The sequence below is a fragment of the Cricetulus griseus genome (assembly GCF_003668045.3).
Source record: "Cricetulus griseus strain 17A/GY chromosome 1 unlocalized genomic scaffold, alternate assembly CriGri-PICRH-1.0 chr1_0, whole genome shotgun sequence".
In the NCBI taxonomy this organism is placed as follows: domain Eukaryota; kingdom Metazoa; phylum Chordata; class Mammalia; order Rodentia; family Cricetidae; genus Cricetulus; species Cricetulus griseus.
Window position 1 is genome coordinate 246,890,807 of NW_023276806.1, and position 27,378 is coordinate 246,918,184.

At 50.8% G+C, this 27,378-nt stretch overlaps 1 protein-coding gene across 4 annotated transcripts; it reads left to right on the forward strand.

Moving 5' to 3' along the window:
* The first annotated feature begins 210 nt into the window (after positions 1–210).
* On the forward strand, positions 211–25,650 carry Tpm4 (tropomyosin 4). Of its 4 annotated transcripts, none has more exons than XM_027394907.1 (9): positions 211–339; positions 6,480–6,605; positions 11,107–11,240; positions 15,646–15,763; positions 16,919–16,989; positions 18,667–18,742; positions 19,239–19,301; positions 19,384–19,453; positions 24,161–25,650. In XM_027394907.1, exons 1-9 carry the CDS (start codon positions 226–228, stop codon positions 24,241–24,243), a joined length of 855 nt encoding a protein of 284 aa, XP_027250708.1. In that variant the 5' UTR covers positions 211–225; the 3' UTR covers positions 24,244–25,650. The 4 variants fall into 4 exon arrangements, with proteins under 4 accessions (XP_027250708.1, XP_027250709.1, XP_027250710.1 ...); XM_027394908.1 differs by lacking the exon at positions 211–339 and adding an exon at positions 4,994–5,086; XM_027394909.2 differs by lacking the exon at positions 211–339 and adding an exon at positions 6,035–6,148.
* Positions 25,651–27,378: the final 1,728 nt, after the last annotated feature.

A 27,378-nucleotide genomic window follows, 5' to 3' on the forward strand; every position in this document is an offset into this window, starting at 1 on the left:
TTTTTTTTTTTCTTTAAGAAAAGCCTCGACCCAAATAAGGCGAGGTCTTCGGGCAGGTGAGCTGGCCAAGTCCTCCCGAGTATGAGCGAGTGGTGGCTGGCCCGGCAGCAGACTTGGGCCTCCTCCAAGACTCACCCGCAGGAGGGCGGGCACGCAAGGCTTATAAGGCCTGGTCCTCCACCCTGGGCTGTTCACTCAACCCCGTGCCCACACCCCACAGAAGCCATGGAGGCCATCAAGAAGAAGATGCAGATGCTGAAGCTGGACAAGGAGAATGCCATCGACCGTGCAGAGCAGGCCGAGGTGGACAAAAAAGCAGCTGAGGACAAGTGCAAGCAAGTAAGAGCCCTGAGCCATGCTGGGCTACTTCCACCGTCTCAGGCTGGGCCTGAGGGTGAGCATCCCAGGAACTCTGGAGCCTGGGCACTGCCGGGAGGGTGGGGGCTAATGCCCTGTAATAGAAAAGGCAAGAGTGTCAGCTGAAGAGAGAGTTCAGTGGTAAAGGGGCCTGCCTCCAAGACAGACGACCTGCATGGTGGGAGAAAAGAGGCACCTGCAGCCAGCTGCCCTCTGACCCCGAACTTGCTCATGACGCTAGGATGTGTAGTTTTCTAACAAAGAAAAGCAGAGGGGAGTCCTAGTCTTCCTAGGAGGCTATGGACAGGGGCCTGGTGAAGCACTCACCTAGCAGCAGCACTTGTTAGGCTGTGGTCTCCAGAGCCCCTGGTGTGAGCAAGGTGACACTCACTGTAGCATTCTGAGGGAGTCTGAGAAAGCGGCCTGGAGGTCAGGATGTGAGTCAGGGAGGCTGTGTGTGTGTGTGTGTGTGTGTGTGTGTGTGTGTGTGTGTGTGTGTGTGTAGGCTCCTCTCCCTTTAGTGTGCTCATATCTGTGTGGTATGTGAATGTCGTGTTTCCTCACTACAGGGCCGAGGTGTGAGGAAGATAAGACTGTCCATCTGTCTGTCTTATTGTGGCTGTAGTGTCTGGACTTGTGTCCGTGAGGTGTTATCAGGACATTGCCCTGTGTGTCTAGGTTAAGTGTGTCACATGTGTACCCAGTTGTGACAGCGTCCTAAAGAGAATGACTGTGTCTGGAGAGAGGTGACCTGTGACCCACTACAGAGTGGCCAGGAGGAGTCTGGGTTCCAGGGAGCGTAGCATTGAGTACTCTGGAAACCGGGCTCCCTGTGACAGAGCCAGAGACCACTTCTGCCCTGACAGCCTTGGATCTGCCAGGAAGTATGGGGAGCAGATGCCCAGGAGGCCTTGGGGTGGGGGATTCCTTGGGGAGCCCGGGAGGACAGCGGACACTTGCCCAGGCTCAGCACTCCTGGGCAGCCACTGCAGTGACCCCGGCAAAGCAAATTCACTTGTTTCAATGTTGTATCCAGAGCCACAGTGGGAGGGAGACAGGCAACCCTGTCCCCACTCGTGCAGTACTCCACTTTGCCCTCAGGGGTGAACCCCACCACAGGGTCACCTGAGAAGACCACAGAAGCATCTACAGCCTCAGAGAAACCCAAGGGTCCCAGAGATGGTGACACAAACTCAAAGCCCTGCCCGGGCCAGGAGTTAGTTTAGACACTGTAACTGTGTGCCTAGGGACAAGCACCACCAGTTCTCTGTGTCTTTGTAGCCTCCCTGTAAGGTGGAGAAGTCACAAAGCCACCTCCCAGCTGACATGGAGGCTCATGGGTGACTGTACAGGTGAAACCCTTGGCCCAGTGCCTAGCTGAAAGTAAGCACTCAATAAGTGTGGGGTTATATCCTGCCCCGCCTGACTTCCCCTTTGGGCCTCCCCATCCCCCACTGTCCCAGGACTGCCTGGAGAACCTGTGTGGCACATTTGTGTAGGCTAGCTCCACCCCTCCCTGTCCTAGGCTAGACTGTCTGCCCATGTCTGTGTGGTGTGTGAACGTTGTGTTTCGCCCAACCCTCAAGTCCTTGTCATGAGGGCTTGGCTTGGTATACAGAAAAGTAAGTCTGTGGCTCCTCTTCTCACTAACTTGTGACTGGCTGATCTAGAGACTCTCCCAAGGGAACCTTGTGCTCAAAGAGAAGACTTTCACAGTTTCCAGCCAGCTCAGTAACCAAAATAGTGGCAGTCTGTCCTGCTTCTCGCTGGGTTTTTCTTTTCGTGTGTGTGTGTGTGTGTGTGTGTGTGTGTGTGTGTGTGTGTGTGTGGTGTATACACATCTGTGTCCCAGATGACAGAGAAACATGCTTAGCGTCCGCTCTAGCATCCTCTGCTTTATCCCCTAAGGCAGGGTCTCTCACTGGCCCTGGAGCTAGCCTGGCAGCCAGTAACCCTCCTCACACACACACACACACACACACACACACACACACACACACACACAGTGCTGGGGTTACAACACATGTGTATCCACATGGGGGGGGTTATATGGGTGTTGGGGATTTGAACTCAGATCGTTAAGTTTGTGTTATAAGCTGTCTTACCCACTGAGTCATCTCCCCTGCCCTGCACTTTGTTTTTTCTTCTATATTTTCCAAGTCTTTTTCTCAAGCAACCTGCTAGGAGTAACTTGGATTCAAATCCAGGTCTCCTTTTCTTTGTCTGTTTTGTGTTGGGGGGAGGGGCACACACGTGAAACTCTGATGACAACTTTTAGGAGCTGGCTCTTTTCTTCCACCTTCTGGGTACTGGAACTGAACTCGGGTTACCAAGCTTGGCTTGAGCACCTTTATCCACTGTGTCATCTCCCTGGTATGGTTTTTTGACACATGATCCAACTATGTTGCCAGGCTGGCTGGCACCCCACAGCGATCCAACTGTCTGAACCTCCCAAGTGCTGGAATGACAGGTGTCCACCACTGCACCTGGCCGAAGGCCACCGTCTCTGAGCCCTTAGTGAAATCTTAGGATGCTGGGGCAGAAAGTTAAGTTACTTCTGCCTGGTGATAGAGGCTACAGGGTGGGGACAGATGCCAACATCTACCTCCCCTTCCCTGGAGGGTCCAGCACTGTTCCAGGACAGAGGGAGCCAGCCAATCAGGATCCATCTGAATCACCCCTGCCCCGGTTCCTCCAGAGGCCTCCAGGCAGGTCCAGTTCCTGGCTGTGCCTATCCAGAGTGGAAGGAGGATGGAAACTGGCCCTGCTGTTTCCTGCCCACTCACAGTTCAGGGCAGCAGCATCCGTTCCTGCTGCCCTCTGACCCCACATCCTGCCTCCACCTCACTAAACTGTGTATCCTATGACCACTTTCCTGGAAGTGAAACTGAGGTCCAAAGCACAGTGGCTGGCCAGGGAAGGCTGCATGCCCACACACTTTGTGCAGGAAATTTGGACACAAGGAAACAGTCCCCTGTCTGTTTATTTTTCATACCCTCCTCCTACCACTGGGGGCTGGGGATCCCATGTAAAAGCCCAGCACAGCAGGGCATGCCCGTAACCCCAGCACTGGGGATCTGGAGGCTCCTTGCCCTGCCAGGCTAACCAAATTAGTGGACTCCAGTTCCACTGAGAGACCCTACCTCAAAAAAACATAGAGTGGAGAGCAACAGAAGCAGATGCCTTGATGTTAACCTCTGTCTTCCACATAGGTGAACACACACACACACACACACACACACACTGTACACATATCAAAGATCACTTCCTGCTGTGTTCTGCTGTGTTCAGGCAGAAGTAACTTAACTTTCTGCTCTGATGCTGGAGCTCATATTGACTTCAACTGCAAACCTGGTCCTCAGTGACATTCCTAGCCTCAGGATGCCAGCAGGAAGAGGCTGGGGGACACTAGGGATGGGTGGGCTGACAGCAAAAGTGTGGATAGCAGAGTCTGGCAGTCAAACCAGCACTGGCATCCAAGTTGCACCCATGTGACCCTGGAGTCCACTCCCTTTCCCTGGACTCAGTTTGTCACTCTGACACAGGGCTTCAGTGAGCCTGTATGTCTGTTCTTGTTCAAGTGTTGTCTCCCAAAACATCAGGAACTCAGTCAGGTGCCCAGCCAGGTGAAGGGACACATGCCTGTCACCCCAGCACTATGGAGGTAGAGACAGAAGGGTCTGGAATTCAATCTCATCCCTGGCTGCGTAGAGAGATGGAGGGTACCCTGGGCTACATGAGACCCAGCCTCACAAAACAAACAGGGCCTGGAGTGACGGGTCTGTGGCTAACAGTACCTGAGTCAAGCAACTCACAAGTGCCTGTAACTCCAGCTCCAGGGGATCTAACACCTCTGCAAGCACCTACACTCATTGTACACACACACACACACACACACACACACACACACACACACACACACACCTCTTTTTTAAAAAGCATACAAAACCCCCCAAAACTCTCTTTACAGCCTCTGAGTCCAGTGGGATCATATCTGTTTCACACTGAGAGTACCCATGCTTAGTATATAGTAGACGCTCAATAAATACAGTTCTACAGATCCAGAAGGAAGACAGGAGGTGAGGGCCAGTCCTGCTCTGGGAGGTGTCTTTAAGGAAAATGAGTCACTCTTAGTCAAAGTCAGTTTCCTGCTCCAGAGTGTTCAGAGGTCACCAGACCAAGGTTTCCATTCTGCAGATAGGGAAACCAAGGCCAGAAAAGGGGTCAGGAGTCACATATCTGGGGCTCTCTGCCTGGGGGTCAGGGTGCTGGCTTTAGCCTGAAGTGCTAGGTAAAATGGGATAGCCTAGTCACATCCATCATAGTGGCAGACTGGGTCTATATAGGAGTGGCCTTGGGTTGTCACAAAAGCCAGCTGGGCCTGCTCTCTACTGTGCCTCACCTGGGATGTCAGCTGAGCCCCTATGTCAGGCCTGGATCTCCCCCCTGGCGGCTGCGCTTTAACCCCTCCCCGCTGCGGGGTGGCCCCTATTACAACACACTCCCTTTGGGAGAGAAGAGAACAAAGTGTTAAACCCCAGTATCGGGAGGCAGAGGCAGCAGATCTCTGAGAGCTCATGGACAGCCTGACCCATACAGTGAGACCCTGTCTCCAAAAATTAAAATGAAAAAGAGTGGACAGTGGCCAGGCATGGTGGCACGTGCCTTTAATCCCAGCACTCAGAGGCAAGTGAACCCTTGCCGGTTCAAGGCCAGCCCGGTCTACAGAGTGAGTTCCAGTACAGCCAGGGCTACACAGTGAAATCCTGTCTTGAACATCCCCCCCCCAAAAAAAGGAAAAAAAAGAGTAGATAGCATTTAATGTTCTCTCTCTCTCTCTCTCTCTCTCTCTCTCTCTCTCTCACACACACACACACACACACACACACACACAAACACACACACACATTCAACTGGTTATCGTCTTAGTTAACACTTACTGACCACAGTGATCCATCTTGGTGTGAGCATTCAGTCCCCAACAAGTTTTTCCTGAGAACTGGGTTCCAGTCCTAGATAACCTAGGGAAAGGCAGCCACCCTGTGTGCTCCCTGCTGATGGAGTCAGTGAGGGCAGCCTGCTTGGAGCCTCACAGAGCGTTAGGGTGAAGCAGCAGGCTGCACTAATAGATCCACTGGAGGAAATACAGGAGGGGGCCTGGCAGCTAGCAGGTGTAACTGAGGCTGGGTGGCTTCCTGACTGAAAAACTGGGTGACTGTGAGAGAGATGGATGGGACACCTCAAACAGGAAGTGGGGGACAGACCCTCAGGGCAAACGGGACTATGGTCTGCAGAGGTTAAGGGATGTGTTAGTTAAAACAGATCCACGACAAATGTGCAAAAACTGGAGAGGGAGAAGTGAGCTTGTAAGGGAACTGGTCTCTGAGGGGTAAGTCTGTTCCAGCAGAGCCCACCAGGCCAGGCAGGAACAGGTCAGGGCTCTCAAAAGCAATAGGGAGACGGGCCTGCAAATGATCAGAAATTTCATCGCTGACTATGAAACTCGGCGAGGAGACTCAAAGGCTCCACTTTGCTTAAACAGAGATAACCCGAAAGCAGCATTCTGAAAATGGGAATGCAAAATGGACTTTGTAGTGTTTATAAGCAAAGTGAGGCTCTGACTTCCTCAAGAGAGTGGGGACGCTGGTAAGTCTAGGAATTCAGTAGTGCACACTTACTGCAATGTGTGGCTGTTTGGCCTGCGTGCATGCCTGTCCATCAGTGTCTTGAAGGCCAGAGGCCGGTGTTGGATGCCCTGGAACTGGAGCTGGGAATCAAACCTGGGTTCTCTGTAAGAGACCTGTCTATATGTACTTTTCACTTTCTACATTACTGTGGGGGGCGCATTGTGAGGGCAGAGGCCAGCTTGTGGGAGTGGGTTCTGTGTGTGGATGGTGTCAGGCTTGGAGGCAAGGGCCTTTACCCGCTGAGCCATCTCACCAGCTCATAAAGACATGATGTTTCTTGGCAGGGCCTCCAACTCCCAATCCCTCTGCCTCAGTCTCCCAAACGCTGGGTGACAGGCTTGCACCACCACGTCCATACTCTACAGATAAGGAAACTGAGGCCCAGAGAGCTGGGAGCAGACCCTCAGGCTGACTCGGTGTCCTCTGTGTACCCAGGTGGAAGAGGAGCTGACGCACCTCCAGAAGAAACTGAAGGGCACAGAGGACGAGCTGGACAGGCACTCCGAGGACCTGAAGGAAGCACAGGAGAAGCTAGAGCTGGCGGAGAAGAAAGCCTTGGATGTAAGCGCAACTGCGGGCGCTCGCCCGCTCGCTCGCTCGGCGGGCGGGCGGGCAAGGCGGGGCGGGGCGGGCCGCGCGGGAGGACGAGGAGCCCGCAGGGCAGCGGCGACCAGCGGTGCCGACGTCAGCCCTCCCCCGCCCGGTGCTGACGTCGAGGGCCGGCCGGGGTGACCTCATCGGCCCGACGGCAGCGGCCGGGGGCGGGGAGAGGCGGGGGCGGCCCCGGCGTGGCCAAGGCTCGCGGGCCCGGGCGCGGCCGCCCAGCTGTCGCCGGAGCCCAGCGGAGCGAGCGCGCCATGGCCGGCCTCAACTCGCTGGAGGCGGTGAAGCGCAAGATCCAGGCCCTGCAGCAGCAGGCGGACGACGCGGAGGACCGCGCGCAGGGTCTGCAGCGCGAGCTGGATGGCGAGCGCGAGCGGCGCGAGAAAGTGAGCGACCAGGGGGCCCGCGCCCTCCCGAGCCCGCGCGACCTCGCTTTCGGCCGGCGCCGCCGCGCCCCCGCGCGCTCCCGGCCCGCGCCGCGCTCGCGCGCCTCCTTCCTCCGGCCCCCGCGCGCTTCCAGCTCCCGCCCTCCGTCCTCCGTCCTCCGCCTGGGTCCTCCGCGCCCCGGGAGGGCGGGAAACGGGGGATGGGCGCGGACTCGGGCGGACGCGGCGCTCCTATTGTCTGCGGCCCGAGCGCGCCGGCGGCGGCGGCGGCGGCGGGGGCGGGGCGGGGCTGCGCGCGCTGCTTCGCGCCCGAACTTTCCGGGCCGGCCGGCGCGTCCCGTCCCTGGGGTGCGGCCGCGACGTGTCCGCGAGGGCGGGTGGGGCAGGAGTATGTGGGCGCAGGCCCGCAGCACCCCGGCACCTTGTCCCGCCAAGGCCGGGGCGCACACTGAAGGCGGCTCCTCAGGGAGGCCGAGACCCGAAAGGGGAAGCGGCCTCCGCACCTCCTCTTCGGCTTTGGGTCAAGCCCGGGGCGGGATGCAGATCTGGGCTCTCGCCCAGCGCTGACCCACACAAGGCACCCGATTCGGGCTTCTCTCCCTAAAGTCCGCGAGAGGTGGGTGGGCGGGCAGACAAGACCGGGGAGTTGCATTCCAGACGGTTCCGGGGCTTCGAGGGCCCCCAGCCTGGGCACTAGAGCCGCGTCTGCTGGCTGAGGAGCCTCTCGGACAAGGGAGAGGTCTTGGGGGGACGTCCAGGGGCCCTGAAAGCCAGAGTGTAGAGATTCAGGACGGGGACCCTAAAAACTGCCAGGCCAGGTGGAGTTGGCAGCGCAGCCACCGCCTGGACCCTTCCCGGGGCGGTCTGGCGACAGCCTGGCCCAAGCAAAAACCCGGAGTGCCTCAAGGGCCGCTCCGGCTGCAGCTCCCCAGCGCCGGGTGGAGCTGCACACGGTAGCGCTCCTGGCCGTCCACACTCCAGGCCCACCCTAGACAGCTCCAACATGGCCCCAGTCTGCAGCCAAGCCAGGAATCGGGCGGCCCGGGGGTGGGGCGTGGGGGCATGCTTTTGGGGAAACTTGGGGCTCCTTGGAAAAGTTCGTGTGACAAAGTGTACTTCTCTTCCTTGTGGAAAGACATCTTAAGTTGGTTCCAGGCAGAAGCACGTAGACCAGAAATGGGGGGGGGGCATGTGGCAGACTTCTGGGCCTGTGTCCCAACAGCTGGTTTCATTTAGATTTTTGTGTGATTAACCGACGTCTTCCTGTTCCTTGGCCACAAGTATCTAGCGAGCCTCTTTTACCTTATAAGGGAAACCCTTTGTAGCCCGTGGAAGGCTTTGATTGCAGGAAGGGGCGGAACTCAGGATGACTAGCCTGGGGTGGGGGGGCGCTCTGTGTGTGTGTGTGTGTGTGTGTGTGTGTGTGTGTGTGTGTGTGTGTGTGTGTGTGTGTGTGTGTGTGTGTGTGTGTGTGTGTGTGTGTGTGTGTGTTGTGTGTGTGTGTGTGTGTGTGTGTGTGTGTGTGTGTGTGTGTGTGTGTGTGTGTCAGGATGGCTAGCGGGGAGGGGGGGGCAGTGTGTGTCTCTGTATCCCGCGCTGCATATTTATGAACTAAAGTTCTTTCGATTTTAAGCAGTTGAAAATGTGCTAAGGTTCAGAATGTGCCTCATCAATCTAAATTCTTTCTCTTTCCTTTGTACCGACTCATGAATCAAGAAACTCAGTGTGATTGTGGAAGTTGACTACTACCCTGGGTGTGGCCTTGCACCTCTGCAGTCCCCTTGTACTCCAGAGGCTGGACTGCCCCTGAGTGGTACAGTGCTTGCTTACCGTGCACAAGTCCCGGGTCCCATCTCCAGGGCTCGGTGAACAGGATGAGGTGGTCCCAGCACTTGAGAGGGTCAGGCAGGGAAATCACAAGTTCAGGGCCAGCCTGTACTACATGAGACCATGATTCAAAAAACGATTGACTGCAGATGGGTACAAGGTTCTTTTTGGAAAATGACAAAAATGAACAGATTATATAGTAGTCCTAGAAACTGAAGTGGGTGGGAACCAATCATGCCCTAGTTGTTGGAGTGTGATAGGTATTGAGGTTTAAGACATTAAAACGAGGCCCCTATAGGTTACTGAGATGGTTCAGCTGGGTAGAGGTTCTTGCCACCAAGGCTGATGACCTGAGTTCAATCCCCAGGACCCGCATAGTGGGAGAAGAAACCTCAGGCACACATTGGTGTTGGGAGATGAGGTCACAGGTCACCCTGGCCTTGTTCTGTTACTTTCCCTGCTGTTAGTCTGGGACAGAGAGGACTCAGACTCTCACTGGTTTTTATAGCTGTCCTCATGCAGTGGTTATCCCTGAAAGGAAGCCAATAATAGATAGTGTGTCTTCCTCTGTGTCTCCTTCAGCTGAACTCCTTGCGCCCATGTGTGATGGAATTCAAGCTCAGGTCTTGCTGTGCAGCAAGAACTTTACCTACTGAGACAGCTCCACAGCTCCCCCTATTTCTGGTATTTTGACAGAGGGTCTTGCTATATAGTACTCCCAGCTAACCAGAAACACTTTATCCTTTAGTTTCAATCACCTGGAGCTGGGACCACAGGCATGTGTCACCATGCCCTGTTAATTGAGTCTCAAGTCTCAACTTTCCATGCTTCTTCTTGAGGGTGGCCACCTCTAGGTGACTGGCCTAGTCTCTAAGCCTCTGAGGGACAGAGAAAGAAGGGACTTATCAGCCCCAAGTCATTGAACAAAACCACTGCACTGATAGAGCCTTGTGTCCCCATCCATAAGATGGGTGAGACTTGAAGATAAAAACAATATCAGGGCCAGGAAGATGGCTCAGTTGTTAAAGGCTTTTGCCAACAGCTACACTGCCTTGAGTTTGAATCCCACGACATGGCGGAAGGGGAGAGCCAACCCCGAAAGTTGTCCTCTGACTCACACACACACACACACACACACACACACACACACACACGATGAATGTAATTCAGAAAAATGACAAAGCATACCAGTAAGGGTCCCCACGCTGCCCCCACCATCTTTCCCTTGTGAGGGATAAGCCATGCCGCAGCCTTTGGTCGTAGTCCTTAGTCCTGTGAAATGTTCAGTCTGTGAGAGATATGGGCATATGAGATAAAGTCTATGAGGGGCGCCTCTACCCAGCTGACTCCAGAGCTCCGGCTTTTCCGCATGCTGTGAAAGGGCCCCCTGAAAGCCTGCTAACAGCGCTAGAGTGCAGCTACAGGGAAGCCTGCTTGCTGAGTGTGCACAGGGCCCTCAGGGCCCTCTCCCACTATGAGAAGGGCAACCACAAACAACAAAACACAAGAAGCACTGTGCAGTCTGCCCCAGCCATGCCTTGAGTGCAGCGTCCTTTCCTTCCTCCTGCTATCCAAGCTTTGTGGCCGGCCTCTCAGTGGGACTGGACTGCACTCAGCTGGGTCCCTGTGCACCCAGTGACTGTCAGCCTTTTTGAGAATCCTACCTTGAGCCTGAGAACCTTCTGGGACTTACCCTTATACTGAGTCCATTATGGGTTCTGTAGCTGAAACTGGCCTCCGTCTGGCCATCCTCCTGCCTCAGACTTCAGAGTGCTGAGATGTTAGGCATGTACCACTTTCCTAACTTTCCAAAGCCTAACTTTCCTTTCTTCCTTTTTTTGGAGACCAGGCTTGCTTTTCTTTCTGCTGTGGCAGTTACAGTCTTAGTCAGCACATGGTAGCTCCACAGGTAGTCTCTCCTATGTTGACTTCACAGAGTGAAGTCCCCGAAGTTTTCAGGGAGACTGGTATTTTATGTTCTTCAGAGAGGCTGGGGGCTGTGACTTGCCTGTAGGAGACTGAAGCAGGAGGATCCCTGAGTTGGAGGCCAGCCTGGCCAATTTGTGAACCCTGTCTCACAGAACAATGATTTTTTTTTTAAAGCAAATTTAAATTCAGATGAGAGTGAATTCTGTTGAGCCTGGACCCCTGGGTGGGCTGTGGCAGGGTGGCAGGGAAGGTGTGGTGGGGGCCGCTGCTTGGCAGCTTGCCACTTCTTAACTTGGCTGGTGCACTCTGACTTGCAGGCTGAAGGAGATGTGGCCGCTCTCAATCGCCGCATCCAGCTGGTGGAGGAGGAGCTGGACCGGGCTCAGGAGCGACTCGCCACAGCTCTGCAGAAGCTGGAGGAGGCCGAGAAGGCTGCAGATGAGAGCGAGAGGTACAGTGCATCCGACCTGTGGAAGATTGGGGACGGAGCCAGGTGTGGTGGTGTACCCTGTGGGCCCAGCAGGTTCCAGGCCGGGCTGATGGCTCCGTATATACACACTTAAATGCCCAGCAACGATGCAAAAGGCCTATTGTATGCACAGAGGATGCTGGGGCTTATGGCTACCAGCCTACCTCCAGGTTCAGTGAGAGACCCTGTCTCAAGGGTGACAGAGTGACAGAGCGGGACGCCTGGCATCCTCCTCTGGCCTACATATGCACACACAAGTTTTGGATGGAAACAAGATTTGAGATGGTACTGGTGACTTCAGGAGTGAAGGGAAAGTCCTATAGACACCACACTCCGTGTGGTGATTTGGGGGATTTATTTGTTTGCTTTTAATTCCCTTTTCTGTTTTATTTTGTTTGAGGCAGGGTTTACGTATGCAGCCCAGGCTGGCCTTAACTCCTAGCAACCTTCCTGCCTCAGCTGCCTGAGTGCTGAGGTGACAAATTGCTCCCCCATGTGCCAGCTTCGGTTTTTGTTTTTGTTTTGTTTTGATAATGGCCTAGGAGATTATATTTCAGCAGCCAGAGAAAAGCAACAATGTGTAGGTGTGGGCTGGGGCCTCAGTGTGCTTTGTGGGAGCCCCACAGTGCCTCTGGTCCCCACTCTAGAAAAAATGTGGCTTCTACATGATGTGGAGAAAAGAGGAAGTGAAGGTGGACTGGATAGGCACAGCAGTGCACACTGTTATGCAGAAGAGGCCGATCTCTGCCATTTGCCTAAATGGCAGTTCCCATTGCCGGGGCAAGCTTTAGGCTTCCAGGTGATGTCAGCTGTATTTTGGGAACAGTGCATAACCAGCCATTGCTGTGTGTACAACTGATTGTGCTGTTCTGGTGATGTCTGTGCTGTATTTCAGCTTCCACAGGGAGCGCTGTCCCACTGTCCCCCAGAGTGAGTGATTCTGGTGTGTCTCAGCTTGGAGGGCTGGGCTGAGGGCAGAACGCATAGCTCAGAACCTCCAGCCATGGACAGTGTGGCTGGCCAAGCCAATACCGAAGGTTTCCCAGTGTAGGTTCTTCCCAAAGAACTGATCTCAGATTGTGCTGCTGTGAACATATAAACCAGACACTAGCCAGCAACCAGGAGCTGTGCCTCGCTTGTGAGAGACCTGTGTTCTATACTCAGCACTGGGAAGAGTTCACTAGGGCTGTGGAGGTGGTCCAGTAGGTAGAGGCACTTGCTGCCAAGTCTCATGACCTGAGTTCAATCCCTCTCACATGGTGGAAGGAGAGAACCAACTCTGCAAGTTGTCTTCTGACCTCCATATCTTTTGCCATGGCTTTAGCACAACCTTGAACACACAGTGCCCATATTGGGCAGCTCACAACTGCCTGTAACTTCAGCTCCAGGGAACAGGGTACCTCCAAATTCTGTGGGCACCTGCGCATGCGCATGCGCGCGCGCGCGCGCGCGCACGCGCACACACACACACACACACACACACACACGCATACATAATTAAAAATAAAATAAGTATTAAAAACCAAAAACAGTAAGCTAGTGAGATTGCTCAGTGGGTAAATGCACTTGCTGCCAAGTGTGACAGCCTGAGTTCAGTTAGTGTTTGGGACCCACACTGTGGAAGGAGAACCAACCCCTGCAGGTTTTTCCAACCTCCACACTTATGCTGGGGCATATGCATTCAAACATAAATAAATAAATGTAAAGTTATAATAATAAATCAGGGGTTCTGTCATTTTCCACAGGGTTGGTTGGTGTGTGTGTGTGTGTGTGTGTGTGTGTGTGTGTGTGTGTGTGTGTTTGTTTGTTATTTTATTTTGTTGTTTTTTGGGTTTGGTTTTTTTGTTGTCTTTTTTGTTTTTGTTTTGGTTTGGTTTTTGGTTTTTTGAGACAGGGTTTCTCTGTGTAGCCCTATTTTTCCTGGAACTCACTCTGTAGACCAAACTGGCCTCAAACTAACAGAGATCCACCTGCCTCTGCCTCCCGAGTGCTGGGATTAAAGGTGTGTGCCACCACCATCTGGCATAGTTTTAATAGCATGTATGTCACCAAGCCTTGTGCCTAGCTTCCATCTTTGGTTGTTTTGTGTGTGTGTGTCTGTCTGTCTGTCTGTCTTTGAAGCAGGGTCCTGGCTGCCCTGGACATGCTAGGGTTCTCCCTGTCGTCAAGACTGGTGGTGACAAGTGCTATATCCACTGAGCTCTCTCTGGCTATCTCTCTGTCTTGTTTTTTGAGACAGGCTCATCCAGTCAGCCATATGTCTGGTCAGTGAGCTCCAGGGATGCTGTCCCCGCCTCCCTAGCAGTGGTGTTTATGTGGTGCTGGGAGCAGCACCAGGTCTCATGCTTGTGTGGAAGCACTTGAGCCACAGCCATCTCCCTGACCCCATAACCTGTGTTCCACTGCGTGTGACTCAGCCAGGGCAAGCTTTGCTGAGGCAACTGAGTTATTCTGGCTGCCGTAGGGCATCGTCCTTTCTGACTTGGGTGTACGTAAGTGTCCTTTGTGTGAAAGTACTTAGGAGTTTGGGTGTTTCTAGAATTGGGGATGTTTGTATATGCATAATGAAATGTCTTCCTTTATAAACAGGAAGGCCATACACATCCTCCATCCCTGGGGGGCATTTTGTGCATTTCTAGTGTGCCCTCCTTTTAACAGTGGCCTGTTGCATCTGGAATTTTCCACTTGTGCTGTGGCTGCTCAAAGGTTTAGGTTGTGGGTGGGCCTTAGTGTAAGGCCTCTTGCTTAGGATTCACACAGCATTGAGTTCTATCCCCTACATGTCCAAAAAAATTTTTTTGTTTTGAAAGCCAGGCACAGTGATGTACACCTTTCAAAACTAGTTTACTTTGGAGCACTTTGGGCTGCCCAGGTTGTGCCTGCCTTCCCTGGGGTCTTTGCACTGCAGCTTGTCTATTTTGTTTCCATTCAGTCCTGGCGCTGGAAGCTTCCAGTAATTCGCTTTCCCCCAGCATAAACACCCTGCCCGTCCTGGACATGTGCTTTTACTCCTGTGGCTGTCCTGTGTGTTTTGGGCGGTGGGTAGTTGGTTGGTTGGTTTGGAGGTTGCTTCCTTGTTTCTCTTTTTGTGCTTTAACACACAATCTCGCTGTATAGCCCTGCCTGGCCTGAAACTCACAGAAATCCCCTTGTTTCCACCTCTTGAGAGCTGGGACTAAAGGGGTGCAAAACCACACACGGTGTAGCTCTGGGTTTATTGTTTGCTTTTCTTTCTTTAAGTTTTGTTTTATTGAAACAAAATCCTGCTATAGAGTCAGGCTTGCCTGGAACTAGAGGCCTGTCTCAGTCTCCCATGTGCTGAGATGACAGAGGTGGGCCACTCTGTCACCTGCCAGGCTCCTCCAGTTCTCTCCTTACCCTTAGTGCAGCCTCATGTGGCTCTCCCTCACTTCCTACTACACCTGCTCCTCAGCATTCCCAAAAGGTGTGGCTGCATACTCCATAGTGACTGCTGATACTCAGGCTCTACTCACTGAGAGGAATACAAAACCGGGGCACCTGAGGAGCCAGACCAGCTCTGCTGCTTCACGGCTCCATAACCTTGAACCTTCTCTGCCTCAGTTTCTTTTATCTGAAGGTGTAGACCCATCACATGGTGTGATTGTGAAAGCTGGGGTATTTGGTAGTGTCTGGAGGACACTAGACATGGTGGTGGTGCATACCTGTCATTCTAGCTCTCCTGAAGGCTGAGACGGGTGTAGTAGCCTGGGCTAAGTAGCAAAATCCTGTCTTCTAAGACCTGATAAAAGGGATCTTCAGGGTGGGTAGAATTGAAGCTCCATTGGTAAGAATGCTTGCACAAAGCTGGGTTCAATCCTGAACACCACAAAAGCCAGGTGTAGTGATACAAGCCCATCACCCCAACACTGAGGAGGTCGAGGCAGGAGGATCAGGAATTCAGAGCTATCCTTCACTACACAGTGAATTTGAAGTCAGCCTGGGCTATATGAGATCTCTGTCTCAAAAAAATAAACATGAGTCTGGAGAGATTGCTCCTTGAGTGATGTGCTTGCTGCACAGGCCTGAGATCCTCAGTATCCCAACCCTCACGTAAAAGATGGACGTGGGTGTGTGTGCCTGTAATCCTGGCACTGGAGAGGCAAAGACTGGAGGATCCCTGGGCTTCCGTGGCCAGCCAATCTATAGAGAACAGCAGGCTCCGGTTCAGTGAGAGACCTGTCTGGAGGTTCAGTGAGAGACCTGGGCTGGAGGATGGCTCTGTAGTTAGGAACACCTGCTGCTCTTCAGAAGACCTGGCTTCTCAGTGAACTCATCATGGAAGTTGACAGTAGGTCTTCATCCTTGCCTGGTGTTGGGTGGAGGCATTTGAGGACCCATCTCTGACACCCCACCCACCCCTTTGCAGAGGCATGAAGGTGATAGAGAACCGAGCCATGAAAGACGAGGAGAAGATGGAGATCCAGGAGATGCAGCTCAAAGAGGCCAAGCACATCGCCGAGGAGGCTGACCGAAAGTATGAGGAGGTGAGTGGGGCCAGTGGGCGTGGCCACAGGAAGCGGGAGGAAACCGTGCTGCTGATAGGAACCCAGCGGAAGCCCACACTCAGGATGATTACCTCTGTGGGAACATCTGTGCTCCCAGACACCGTCACTTAGCTGGGAAACTATCTTGACGGGTGCCAAAAAAAGTCCTGCGGCCACTTGTCTGAGTTGCTGGAGACCAAATGGTCAGCTCACTGCTCTTGTCCCTTAAGTTCGATGTGAGACCAGTTTGCAGACTCTGGGGGTCATGTCTGCCTGTATCTTCTTGGACCTTATACTAGCTTGGGCTGGCCTGGAATTCCTGATGCCCAGGCTAGCGATGAACTCTTGGCTCTGTCCACTGCCTCAGCTTTCCAAGTGCTAGGATCATAAGTATGACCACTGTGTCTGGCTATCTTGTTTGTGGTTTTCCAGTCTGTTGTTTTATTTTTTATTTTATTTTTTTCTGAGAAGGTTCTTCTGGCCGGGCGTTGGTGGCGCATGCCTTTAATCCCAGCACTTGGGAGGCAGAGGCAGGTGTATCTCTGTGAGTTCAAGGCCAGCCTGTTCAGGATAGGCTCCAAAGCTACACAGAGAAACCCTGTCTCCAAAAACGAGAGAGAGAGAGAGAGAGAGAGAGAGAGAGAGAGAGAGAGAGAGAGAGAAGGTTCTTCTGTAGTCTAGGCTGTTCTCCCCATTTAGAAAAGAAGGCAAGGATGACCTCTGAAGTCCTGTTCCTCCTGCCTCCATCTCCAAAGTGCTGGATTATAGGCATGAGCCACTCACTATACATGGCTGAATTTTGTTTTTAGAGAAAAGGTCTAAGGTATCTCAGGCTGACCTCCAACTCCCTTTTATATAGCCAGAGGTAACCCTTAGTTCCTGATTTATTTATTTAATTATTTGCCTCTGCCTCCCAAATGCTGAGATCACAGGCCATCTTGCCTAGTTTGTGTTTTGAACTGGGCCTCCCAAACAGGATTGACAGTGTCACCACCACACTGGGCTCTTGTCCTTCTTCCTCGCTGCATGGTTTGGTGCCTCAGCTCTGCCTTCTCCTTGCCTGCCCCACTTTGAGGACCTGGGGTTTTCCATCCATTTGCAGGCTCCAGAGCTCTTAGATTTGGATGGATCTCAGCTGGCCCTTCTGTCTTGTAGGTAGCTCGTAAGTTGGTCATCCTGGAGGGCGAGCTGGAGAGAGCAGAGGAGCGTGCGGAGGTGTCCGAGCTGTAAGTAGTAGAACGGGGTTGAGCTGCTCATCCAGCTCCGGGCGGAGGAGGGAAGAATGGGCTGTGCTGGGAATTGTCTGCAGCTAGGGCCTCTGCGCAGGGGCTCAGGCATCCAGGGTTCAGGGCTCCTCCCCCCATTTTTGCTTATCAGCTGACAGGACATGGTTGCTGATGGTTCTTACTACAAGGGAAGGCTTTGCTGGGTCCCTTTCCTGACGAGAACCTGGGAAATTGGGTTGAGACTCCAGGACAACATAGAGGCCCTGAAATTCCCTTCACCCAGCCAAGGCTACTGTGCTTTGCTTTGGTTACAGGGTCTTTTTTTGTTTTGTTTAATTTTCCAAGACAGGGTTTCTCTGTGTAGCTTTGGAGCCTATCCTGGCACTCGTTCTGGAGACCAGGTTGGCCTCGAACTCACAGAGATCTGCCTGTCTCTGTCTCCCGAGTGCTGGGATTAAAGGCGTGCGCCACCAACGCCCAGCTTTGTACAGGGTCTCTTGTAGCCTAGAATGCCTGATCTTCCTGCCTCTGATTCCTGGCTGCCAGGATGGCAGGCACACACTACCAAACTGAGCTTTCAGATTTTTGTTTTTCACAGTTTTATATATGTATACACACATATTTTACTTTGTTTTTTTAATCATACCTCTAACACCTCTTTTAACCCTCTCCCAGTGACCCCCTTTGCTCAGTGTATCCCCTCCTAACTTTCATTTCTGCTTGTGAGTGACCTGCCACACACAAGAATATATATTAGCATGAGTATGGGTAGGGCTTATTTACCTGAGCAAGGCAACTTGCTGAATAGCTACCCCACTACGAAATGTATCTCCTCCTCCCCTAGAGGCCATTAACTGCTGATGACTATTTGGGGAGGGTGGGCCTCATGAGCCCCTTCCTCCTCTGTGATGGAATATTGACAGGCCCCACGTTGTGTGGGTCTTGTGTAGGTAACTACTGCTACTGTGAGTTTGCAGTAGCCCTGTCTGACGCAGAAGGCAGCATCTCACAGCTCTCCTTCCAGTCCTCTACTTCCTCAGTGTTCCTTGTCGGCTGTTTAGTTTTAATACAAGATTTCACTGTAGAGCCAGGCTGGCCTGGAACTTGGTCTTTTCCTTAGCTTCGAACACCCAGCCAGGCCATGTGATCTTCACAGAACGTTGTCTGTAGATAGCTGGTGCCCCACAAGTGTTTCAGGGCTTTGCTGCTGATATTGGTATTGGTGTCTGACACATTCCTGTTGAGGTAGCTCACCTAGAATCCCACAGGCCCCAACAAACAAAACACCTCTCCCCTTGGCCTTGGACCAGGAATCCAGCTCCACAGAACCCTGCGGGGCTGGGAGCAGGCTGGTCTCACAGATGCATTCTAGGCTTGCTTCTGGAGTGTCCGGTGTGAACTCTGAATGCCAACTCCCTCCTTCCACCCTCATCTCATTTGCGTGCCTTCCTGAGAAAGCCTGACCAGTCACAGATTTCACAAGTCCCTATTGCCTCATCCCTGGCAGATGCCCAGTTTGCTTTACAAACCGTCCAAGTGCCCTCCTGCCCTGCCTCTGCTTGTATCTGGCAGGAGAGGGTTTGATAAGCTCCCAGCATTCCTTGGGGAGTGGGGGCTTCTTGGAAGGGAATTGCCTGCTACAATGTGAGAGAAAACAGATCTTTTGTCTTGGTGCAGTAAGTGTGGCGACCTGGAAGAGGAGCTCAAGAATGTCACTAACAACCTGAAGTCACTGGAGGCTGCATCTGAAAAGGTCAGATGGAGGGGAAATTGTTGCATTTTGTTCTGTTCTTCAGTCCAGGTGACCTGGCACATGCCAGGGTGTCAGCATGCAGACCTTTGTTAATGGGAGTCTTGCTGAAGCAGGATCTCCTGCCTGAAGCTCATCTATCTGGCTCCTCTAGCTAGCCAGCTTGTTCCAGGAGTCCATCTCCACGAGGGGCTGCCACAGTGGATGCTGTGGTCCTCTGCAGGGCAGTGCTTCACTCCCTGAGTCTCCTCCCCAGCTCCTCCTTCCTTTTTGAAAGTGTTTATTGAATGTACATAACTGTTTTGCCTGCGTGTATGTCTGCACTTCAAGGTGTGAGGTCCCCCAGCACTGAAGTTACAAATGGTGAGAGTCTCCCTGTGGATGCTGGGAACTGAACACCGGCCCTCTGTAAAGCATCAAGAGCTCTTAACCTCTGAACCATCATCTCTCCAGCCTCCTTCCCCACTTTTAAAGAACTGCCTTTTGGTTTCTCCCACAGTATTCTGAAAAGGAGGATAAATATGAAGAAGAAATTAAGCTTCTGTCTGACAAGCTGAAGGAGGTGAGTGTGGCTACACTGAGCCATGTCCTAGTTTTTGAGGGTCTCATATGAGGCAGGGTAGTGACTCTCTCTTCTTCCCTAGGCTGAGACCCGAGCCGAGTTTGCAGAGAGGACAGTTTCCAAACTGGAGAAGACAATCGATGACCTGGAAGGTAGGAATCTTTACCTCCCTAAGTGACAAGTGAAAAGTTGGGTGAGGGGGTCTGTGAAGGGACAGAGCTAGCCTTTGTTTCCAGAGTGAGGTCTTCAGAATTCTCACAGAGATGCCTTGCATTTTTTAAATGCCTCCAGTTCTTGCTGGCCTTTCTCCCAGAGTCAAGGCTTATCTTAGTATGAAGAAAAGGAAAAACGGCAGCCTGCAGGGCCCTGGTTCCCTGGGGCAACAATACTCAGCATTTCTTGAAGTGACTTTATTATTCTTCGAGATAGAGCACGGAAATTCCAGGCACTTGGGGGTTGGGATCCTCCAGACTGTCTCATCCAGGAAGGGAGTGAAACTCATTCTTCATATCCCTATCCATATAAGGGAAAATGCTCCATTCCAAAGGGTGACCTGTGACATGATGACTTCATTACATCATCAGAAGTCACCCTGGACCCAGTGGTGGTGGTAGTGGGGGTTATTTATCTTGAGACAGGATCTTACCAGGCTCCTGCCTCTGCCTTCCAAGTGCTGGGATTAAAGGTGTGTGCCACCAGGCCCAGCTCACGTTATTTGAAGAGCTCAGCTAGGCTGCTCCAGTTCAGAACCTGAAACCTCTTAGTGATCACTCCATAGTTGTTTGCTTGACGTGAGGCTCAACTCCGTCTTGGTCACACAGTTTTCTCATTGTTCTCCTGCTATTTGTCTACACTGTTCCATCTCAACCCTCCCTCCCTCGGGACCCCATCCTGTAGACAGAGTGCCCAGAAGCACAAGTCAGTAGAGCTATCATGAAGGATCTGAGCCAGCCCTCAATGACAAACCTCTTTCTGAGGGCACTGGGTACCACCTTGGGGCCTAGCCATCTATCTCCAGGTGACCTCCTGCCTCTGGTGCCCAGGAGCTCCAGGGACCCACCTCCTGGTATGAACTCTCAGACTCTTGTCTGGAATGACAACAGGCCATCTTCATTTTCTGTCCTTGCCATCTCGTCTTTGAGCTGGGGCGGGTGCCTTTGACCATGGCTGGACTGAGAGGTAGAGGCTCTCTTTACCTAAAGAAAAATGAGGTCCATGTGGCTCTTTTCTGAAAATAACTCCAAAAGCCAGTTTGGCAGGAGTCCTCAAACATAGCAGTAACTAAACAGAGTGGCAGCCCAGTCCATGCTTGTAGTGGAGAGTGTCTGATGAGTCAGCAGATAAAAGGAGGCTGCCCTTGATTGGGGTTCAGGCTATGATTCCAAGTGGTCTTGTTCTCTCTGTTAAAATCTGAGGAAGATAACTGGGGTCTCTACGTCTCCACTGTCTAGGGAAGTCAGCCAATGCCCTGTCCTAGGGAGAGGGTCACCTCCACACCCTGCCATTAGAAAGTTACACAGAGGATACCATACCCATTAGCAGTGCAAGGAAGCTGACCTAATGTAATGACGAAGTAATAAAGGTGCTGGGCATTGAAGGCTGAGGCAAGAGGATTCTGAATGTGAAGTCTGCACAACATAGCCAGATCCTACCTGTCTCACCCAAAAAGAGGTCTGGGTAGAGAGATGACTCAGTGAGTAGGAGTGCTTGCTGAACGAGCAGGAAGATTTAAGTTCAAATCCCCAGCTCCCACATGAAAAATTAGACATAGCCGCATGATCCTATAACTCCAGCATTCAGTCACTGGGACTCCCTGGCTGCCTGCCTAGATCCAGGTTTGGTATGAAGCCCTGTCTCGGGTGTAAGGTTGAGTGATCCGGCCTCTAGCCTCTGCACGTGCACAAGGCGTGCTCACATACACTGAGGGGAGCAGAGAGGGGCAATGAAGTGGGGTTTTCCCCTGAGTTCCAGAAGTCTTATTTTCTACTAATCTTTTTCTGTTGTTGTTGTTTGTTTGTTTTTTGTTTTTCGAGACAGGGTTTCTCTGTAGCTTTAGAGGCTGTCCTGGAACTAGCTCTTGTAGACCAGGCTGATCTCAAACTCACAGAGATCCGCCTGCCTCTGCCTCCGAGTGCTGGGATTAAAGGTGTGCACCACCACTGCCCGATTTTTCTCCTAATCTTACACCACCAATACCTCATTATTAGCACTGAAACATGGACTGTTTGTTTGTTTAGTCTCTAAAGTGCTTGCTTCTCAAGTATAAGGACGTGAATTCAGTACCCATAACCAAAATAAAAGACTAGGATGTGACTTGGGCTTGTAATACCAGTACTGGAGAGGAGGGAAATAAGATCCATGGGGCTTGCTGGCCATCTAGTCCAGCCTACTGAGTGAGTTTTTGGCAAGTGACAGACCATGTCTCAAAAAAGCAAGGTAAGAAGGCTGGAGACATGATTAAGACCCCTTGCTCTTTCAAAGGACCCAAATACATTTCCCAGCATCCAGACCAAGTAGTTCATGTAACCCCAGCTCCAGGGGATCTGACACCTTCTGGCCTCTGCAGGCACCTACACGCATCTCATAGACACAGATACACACACACACACACACACACACACACACACACACCAATTTAAAAAAAAAAAAAAGTGGATGACATCTCAGGAACAGCAGCCAAGTGTGACCTCTGACCAACCTTGCAAAGGTTCATATCTCTACATTGCCCTCCCTACCACCAGTCTCCCCATTTCTACGTGCCTTTAATTCCAGTACTTGGGAGGCAGAAACAGGCAGATCTCTAAGTTTGAGGCCAGCCTGGTGTACAGAGCGAGTTCCAGGACAGCAAGGGCTACACAGAAACCCTGTGTGTGTGGGGCGGGGGGGCATTTTGTAAACCCTGCCCTATATACCTTGTCTTGCATACGCCTTGGGATAGATTACAGACCTTGCAAGGGGGTGGAGTGCTTTTGTTTGCTCTGTATTTCCCTGAGATTTTTCCAGACATGAATAGCCTCCACCCTTTGAAATAACCATCTCTTCCTGTCTGTTTGATCATTCTACTGGAGCCCTACAAGAGCTTTTCTGTTAAACAGACATAACCTGCAGTCTGGATTACCGGGAGAGTTGTCTGAGAACACGGAGCAGCTGGCTCCCAGGGGCATGCAGTTAACGTGGGCTCGTTACAGTAGTTTGTCACACAAAGACATCTGTGACTATGGAGAGGCTTTCATCTTCTGCAGTGTAAGGTGTTTTCCTTTCTGGAAATTTCCAGGGTGGTCCTATCACAGTTGAGGCCTTTTGCTTCCTTCCAGTATTTTAATGACTCCTGACCTGGTACCTTATCCGCCATTGGTCACACAAACCAGTGTCCTCTCGTGTTTGATCATGCAGAGCTCTCAATGAACTCTACAGACTGTGGGGATTTATTTACGTGGGGGTGAAGGGAGCACACAGAGCGATCAAGTTTCTCCCACCATGTGGGTCCTCAGGTCTTCAGGCTTCACAGCAAGAACCTTGGCCATCTCACAAACCATCGTTTTCTTTTTTAAAATTTATTTAGCCAGCTCAGTTATGGAATAGCTTGTAGTCTGACTTAGGTTTTCAGTCTTACGTCATTTACCTGGGATTTGACTCCATTGCCAGAGGCACACAGATAGTGAACACTGTATGCCTGGGATTATAGCAGTCATCCCCAGACACTTTTGTAACAAATGTAATAAGTACCTGTATCTGGGACCAAAATCTTTTATGTGTACAGTACCTCTTGAGTTCTGAAGCATGTCCCAGTTAGTTCTCCTAAGATCATACACACTGGTGTTATTCTCTCCATTTCACAGATGGGCAAACTGAGACCTGCAAAGGTTAAATGACTTATTCTAATTGTACATCTTAGGGCTTCAGTCCAAGTGCCCTGGCTCAAGGATTGCTGGATTTAGCAAAGGACAACACAGGGCAGTAGGTCAAACTTGAATTTCATCAAGGCAAAGAATTTCGTTTTTGTGCAGTTCATCTCGTGAAACATTTGGGATGTTAAAATTTTATTTGTACTTTATATGTTTGTTGGGGGGGGGCGTTGCTCATGTGCCATAGTATATGTGTGGAGGTCAGAAAACAAGTTGTAGGAGTCACTTCTCTTCCTTCCACTATGTGAGTCCTAGGGACAAAACTGATTATGGAAGGGACGGATGCACACCTTTAATCCCAGGACTTGGAAGGCGGGGCAGGTGGATTTCTGTGAGTTCAAGGATGATAGCGTGGTCTACAGAGTGAGTTCCAGGAAAGCCTGAGCCACATGGAAAAACAATCTCAAAAAAGCAAAAACAAAAACAAACCTGATTATCACACCTGGCAGCAAGTACATTTTCTTGATGAGGAATTCTACCAACCCAAGATTTTTCTTTGGTTTGGGGGTAGAGGTGAAACAAAGTCACTTGAAGCCTAGCCCAGGATGACCTGAGACTCCTGATACTCCAGCCTTAGTCTTCTAGGTGCTGGAGTGTCAGGTATATACCACAAAGCCAGGCTGTTTCTAGACATTTTTGTTTTGGAGACAGGATCTAACTACATAGCTCTGGCTGGCCTGAACTTGCTATGTAGATCAGGCTGATCTCAAACTAAGAGATCTACCTGCCTCCTGAGAGCTGGGATTCAAATAATGCACTACCATGCCCAGCCTAGTAATCCATACTTTAGCTTGTTTGATCCTTGATCCCTGTTACTCCATGGTATTCTGTGTGATTTGAACAGAAATACTATCTTAGCTGTGACTTTGAGACAGTTTGAGGTTACCCCCTTTTCCTTCCTTTAACAAAAATTTTTATTAATTCATTTTTCCTTCTTGTCTTAATCCTTAACAGAAAAACTTGCCCAGGCCAAAGAAGAGAATGTGGGCTTACATCAGACACTGGATCAGACACTAAACGAACTTAACTGTATATAACCCAAACCAGAAGAGTCCTGTTCTGACACGAACTCGACTCCAGAGAGTGTGCTGTGTCTTCCTCTCTTGTAAGAAGTTCCTCTTGTTACTGTGTCTCCACCTTACTGGAAATGCCAAGCACATAATGAATTCATGACCAAATATTTTGTATCAGGCAAGCTTTGAGCACCATTTAAGTTTCTTTCCTTTTCTTTTCAAATGGCACCAGCTTCTTTAGCTAGTCTTATTCTTAAATTGCATTTATTCCTAAAATAGGCAGGGAATTTCACACTGAGTGTAGTTGCTTAAGGCTGAGGGCATTTGGTTCCTGGGAATTAGTCAGCCCCACACTTTCAAGCACAGGCTCAGGTATCTGATAGTATCTGGTCACTGTTGGGGAAGTTATGGGAGGCTGGGGGTTGTTACAAGAAAAAGTAGGAATTTTCCACCCAGAGCTAAAATTTAAAACGGGCTAGTATGGGAAGTCAAGCCATAGCTAGATTGGCCTGATCATGCTGAGTCGGCTCCACACTCCACTGTGCAGAACAAACTTCCTTTAAGCATTCCAAGTGAGGAGGCTGAAGTGATTGCCCATCTGTCTTCCAGTAGATCCTTGATGCTGTTCCATGCACATTTTCCTTCCACTCCAAAATTGTTCTCTGAGGAGCAAGTGTCTTACTCCAGGACTTGCCTGCTGTGGTCTAGTGACATACTCAGTAGAGCCAGTGGCGGAGTCCAATCCTTTCCAGATCAGCCATGTCAAAGACTGCTAGCAAAGCCAGGCACAGTGGCGCACACCTTTAGTCCCAGCACTCGGGAGGCAGAGGCAGGCAGGTCTCTCTGATTTCCAGGCCAGCCTGCCTGGTCTATAGAGTGAGATCCTGTCTCAAATAATAAGCAAAAGGACTGCTAGTCATCAATACATACAACTGTTGGGCAACGAAAGGTCTCTCCAGCAGCAAAGTGATAGAAAAAGAAATTGGTTTAACTTCATCTCCATTGTTCAGGGAACAACAAATGGAAGCTTGACTTTGCCAAGACTTGAATTCCTTCGGGAATGACACTAATAAAAGACCAAGAAACCCCTGATTGAACTGGATGTGGAGTATTCTGTAGGCTGCACATTATTTTGGGTTTGTTGTAGTTTTGCTTTCTAAGTTACCATCTCAGACTGAAACATTCCACATTCCCTAGCAGTGTGGGGAAAACTCAAGTTTACAATTCCACCTGAAAATCACCCTGCTTCTAGCTTATCTGAAGCCCTGCCCCTCACTCCTATTTATTAAGCATCACACTACCAGGAAGATGAATTTTTAGCAAACTGTGCAATTGAATAAACCTACTCTGTTCTTTAGATTCTTGCAATTGTATATGTGATAATATCACTTTTTCTACATTTTGGTCAAATAAATTTTTACATAAACAATATGTATGTGTTTATTCTTTTTTAGTTCTTGGATAATTGTGTGGTTATATATAATACAATCTGGTTATTACACACACACACACACACACACACACACACACCCTTATGTCCTTCCCACTCCTTTACACCCCACCTCCACCCCTACCGGTCTCATTTTGGTTTTGCTTTGCAACAGGTATAGTTAAACGAAGACTATGATTTCCACAGGAGCCTTCAGGGGATCATCAGTGTACACAACTATTCCCCCTTAAACTGGTTCCACACTGAGGGATGGGACACCCAGGTCCCTCCTCCATCAACACCTGGCTGTTTTTAATTATTTATTTTGGTTTTTCGAAACAGGGTTTCTCTGTGTGGCTTTGGAGACTATCCTGGCACTCGCTCTGGAGACCAGGCTGGCCTCGAACTCAGAGATCCGCCTGCCTCTGCCTCTACCTCCCGAGTGCTGGGATCAAAGGCATGCACCACCAATGCCCGGCTAACACCTGGCTGTTGACTGTCCTGTTCCTGTGCAGACCTACTAAGGACATTACGATTTTGATGGCTGTCTCTGCCCAGACAATGTCGTTTCCCAGCCCTTATCCACTCTGGCTCTTACATTGTTTCCACCCTCTTCTACATTGTTTCCTGAGCCTATCTTGTTTAGGACTTAGTTGTGTAGCTCTTTTTTAATGTTTATTGTGTGTGCACTTGTGCATTTAGATGCACACCATGGTGAGCACACGGAGGTTAGGGGACAACCCAGAGGACTTGGTTCTCTACTTTCACCATCTGGGTTCTGGGATCTTCAGTTTTAGCACCAATGGCCTTTTGCTATGGAGCCCAGCTGTGTGTTTTAGAATGTGCAGGCAAATGTTATCAGAATGTAAAGTGAAAGAGACTGTGTCAAGAGCTCAGCAAGTAGCTTCTTTGCCTTACACTGTGACTTCATGGTACAATGATAATCTCCATACTGCTGGTGGGAACATGGGATGGGGGATGTCCTTCTGGATATATGTTTCTCTTACTGGTTGATGAATAAAACACTGTTTGGCCTATAGCCAGTAGAGGCAGGAAGATAGGCGGAGGTAGGAGAGGAGGAAAATTCTGGGAAAGATAGGCAGAAAAGAGTAGCCATGTAAGGACACACCAGGCATTCTCTGGTAAGGTAAAACCACATGGAAATAGATTAATAGAAATGGGTTAAAACAGAGCTAGCTAATAAGAAGCCCTAACCTTTAGCCAACAGCTTAATAATACAGTGTCTCTGTGTTTATTTGGGGCTGAGAAGCAGCCACAGAACCAGAAAAACAGCCAGCAAAAAGCATGTGGCTTCTGTCACTACAGATGCCCTGTCCTTTGTGATTCCTAGTCCTGCCTAAGCTGGGTTGAAAAGAGTGGGAATGATGTTAGTAGATGGTGAAAGAAAGGTTTCTGTTGTCCTATTTAGGAAAATGTAAGGCCTGTTGGGACCAGGCTTCCTGTGGTACATACAAAGTCAAGCAGAAAATAGAGAAGACTGGATCCACTTGCTAGTTTGATCAGAAATGGAAATAAACAGCAGTATTAGGGAAGTTGCTTAGCATTTAATCTCAGAAATACTGTGACTGGCTGGTTTTACAGGCAGGAAGGCAAGGTGGGAAAATGCTACTGACCCAGGATAGAGGCTGGCAGGATGGCTCAGGGTAAAAGTGCTTTCTGTGCAAGATGACCACCTGAATTAGATCCTTGTGCCACCATGGGAGGTGAGG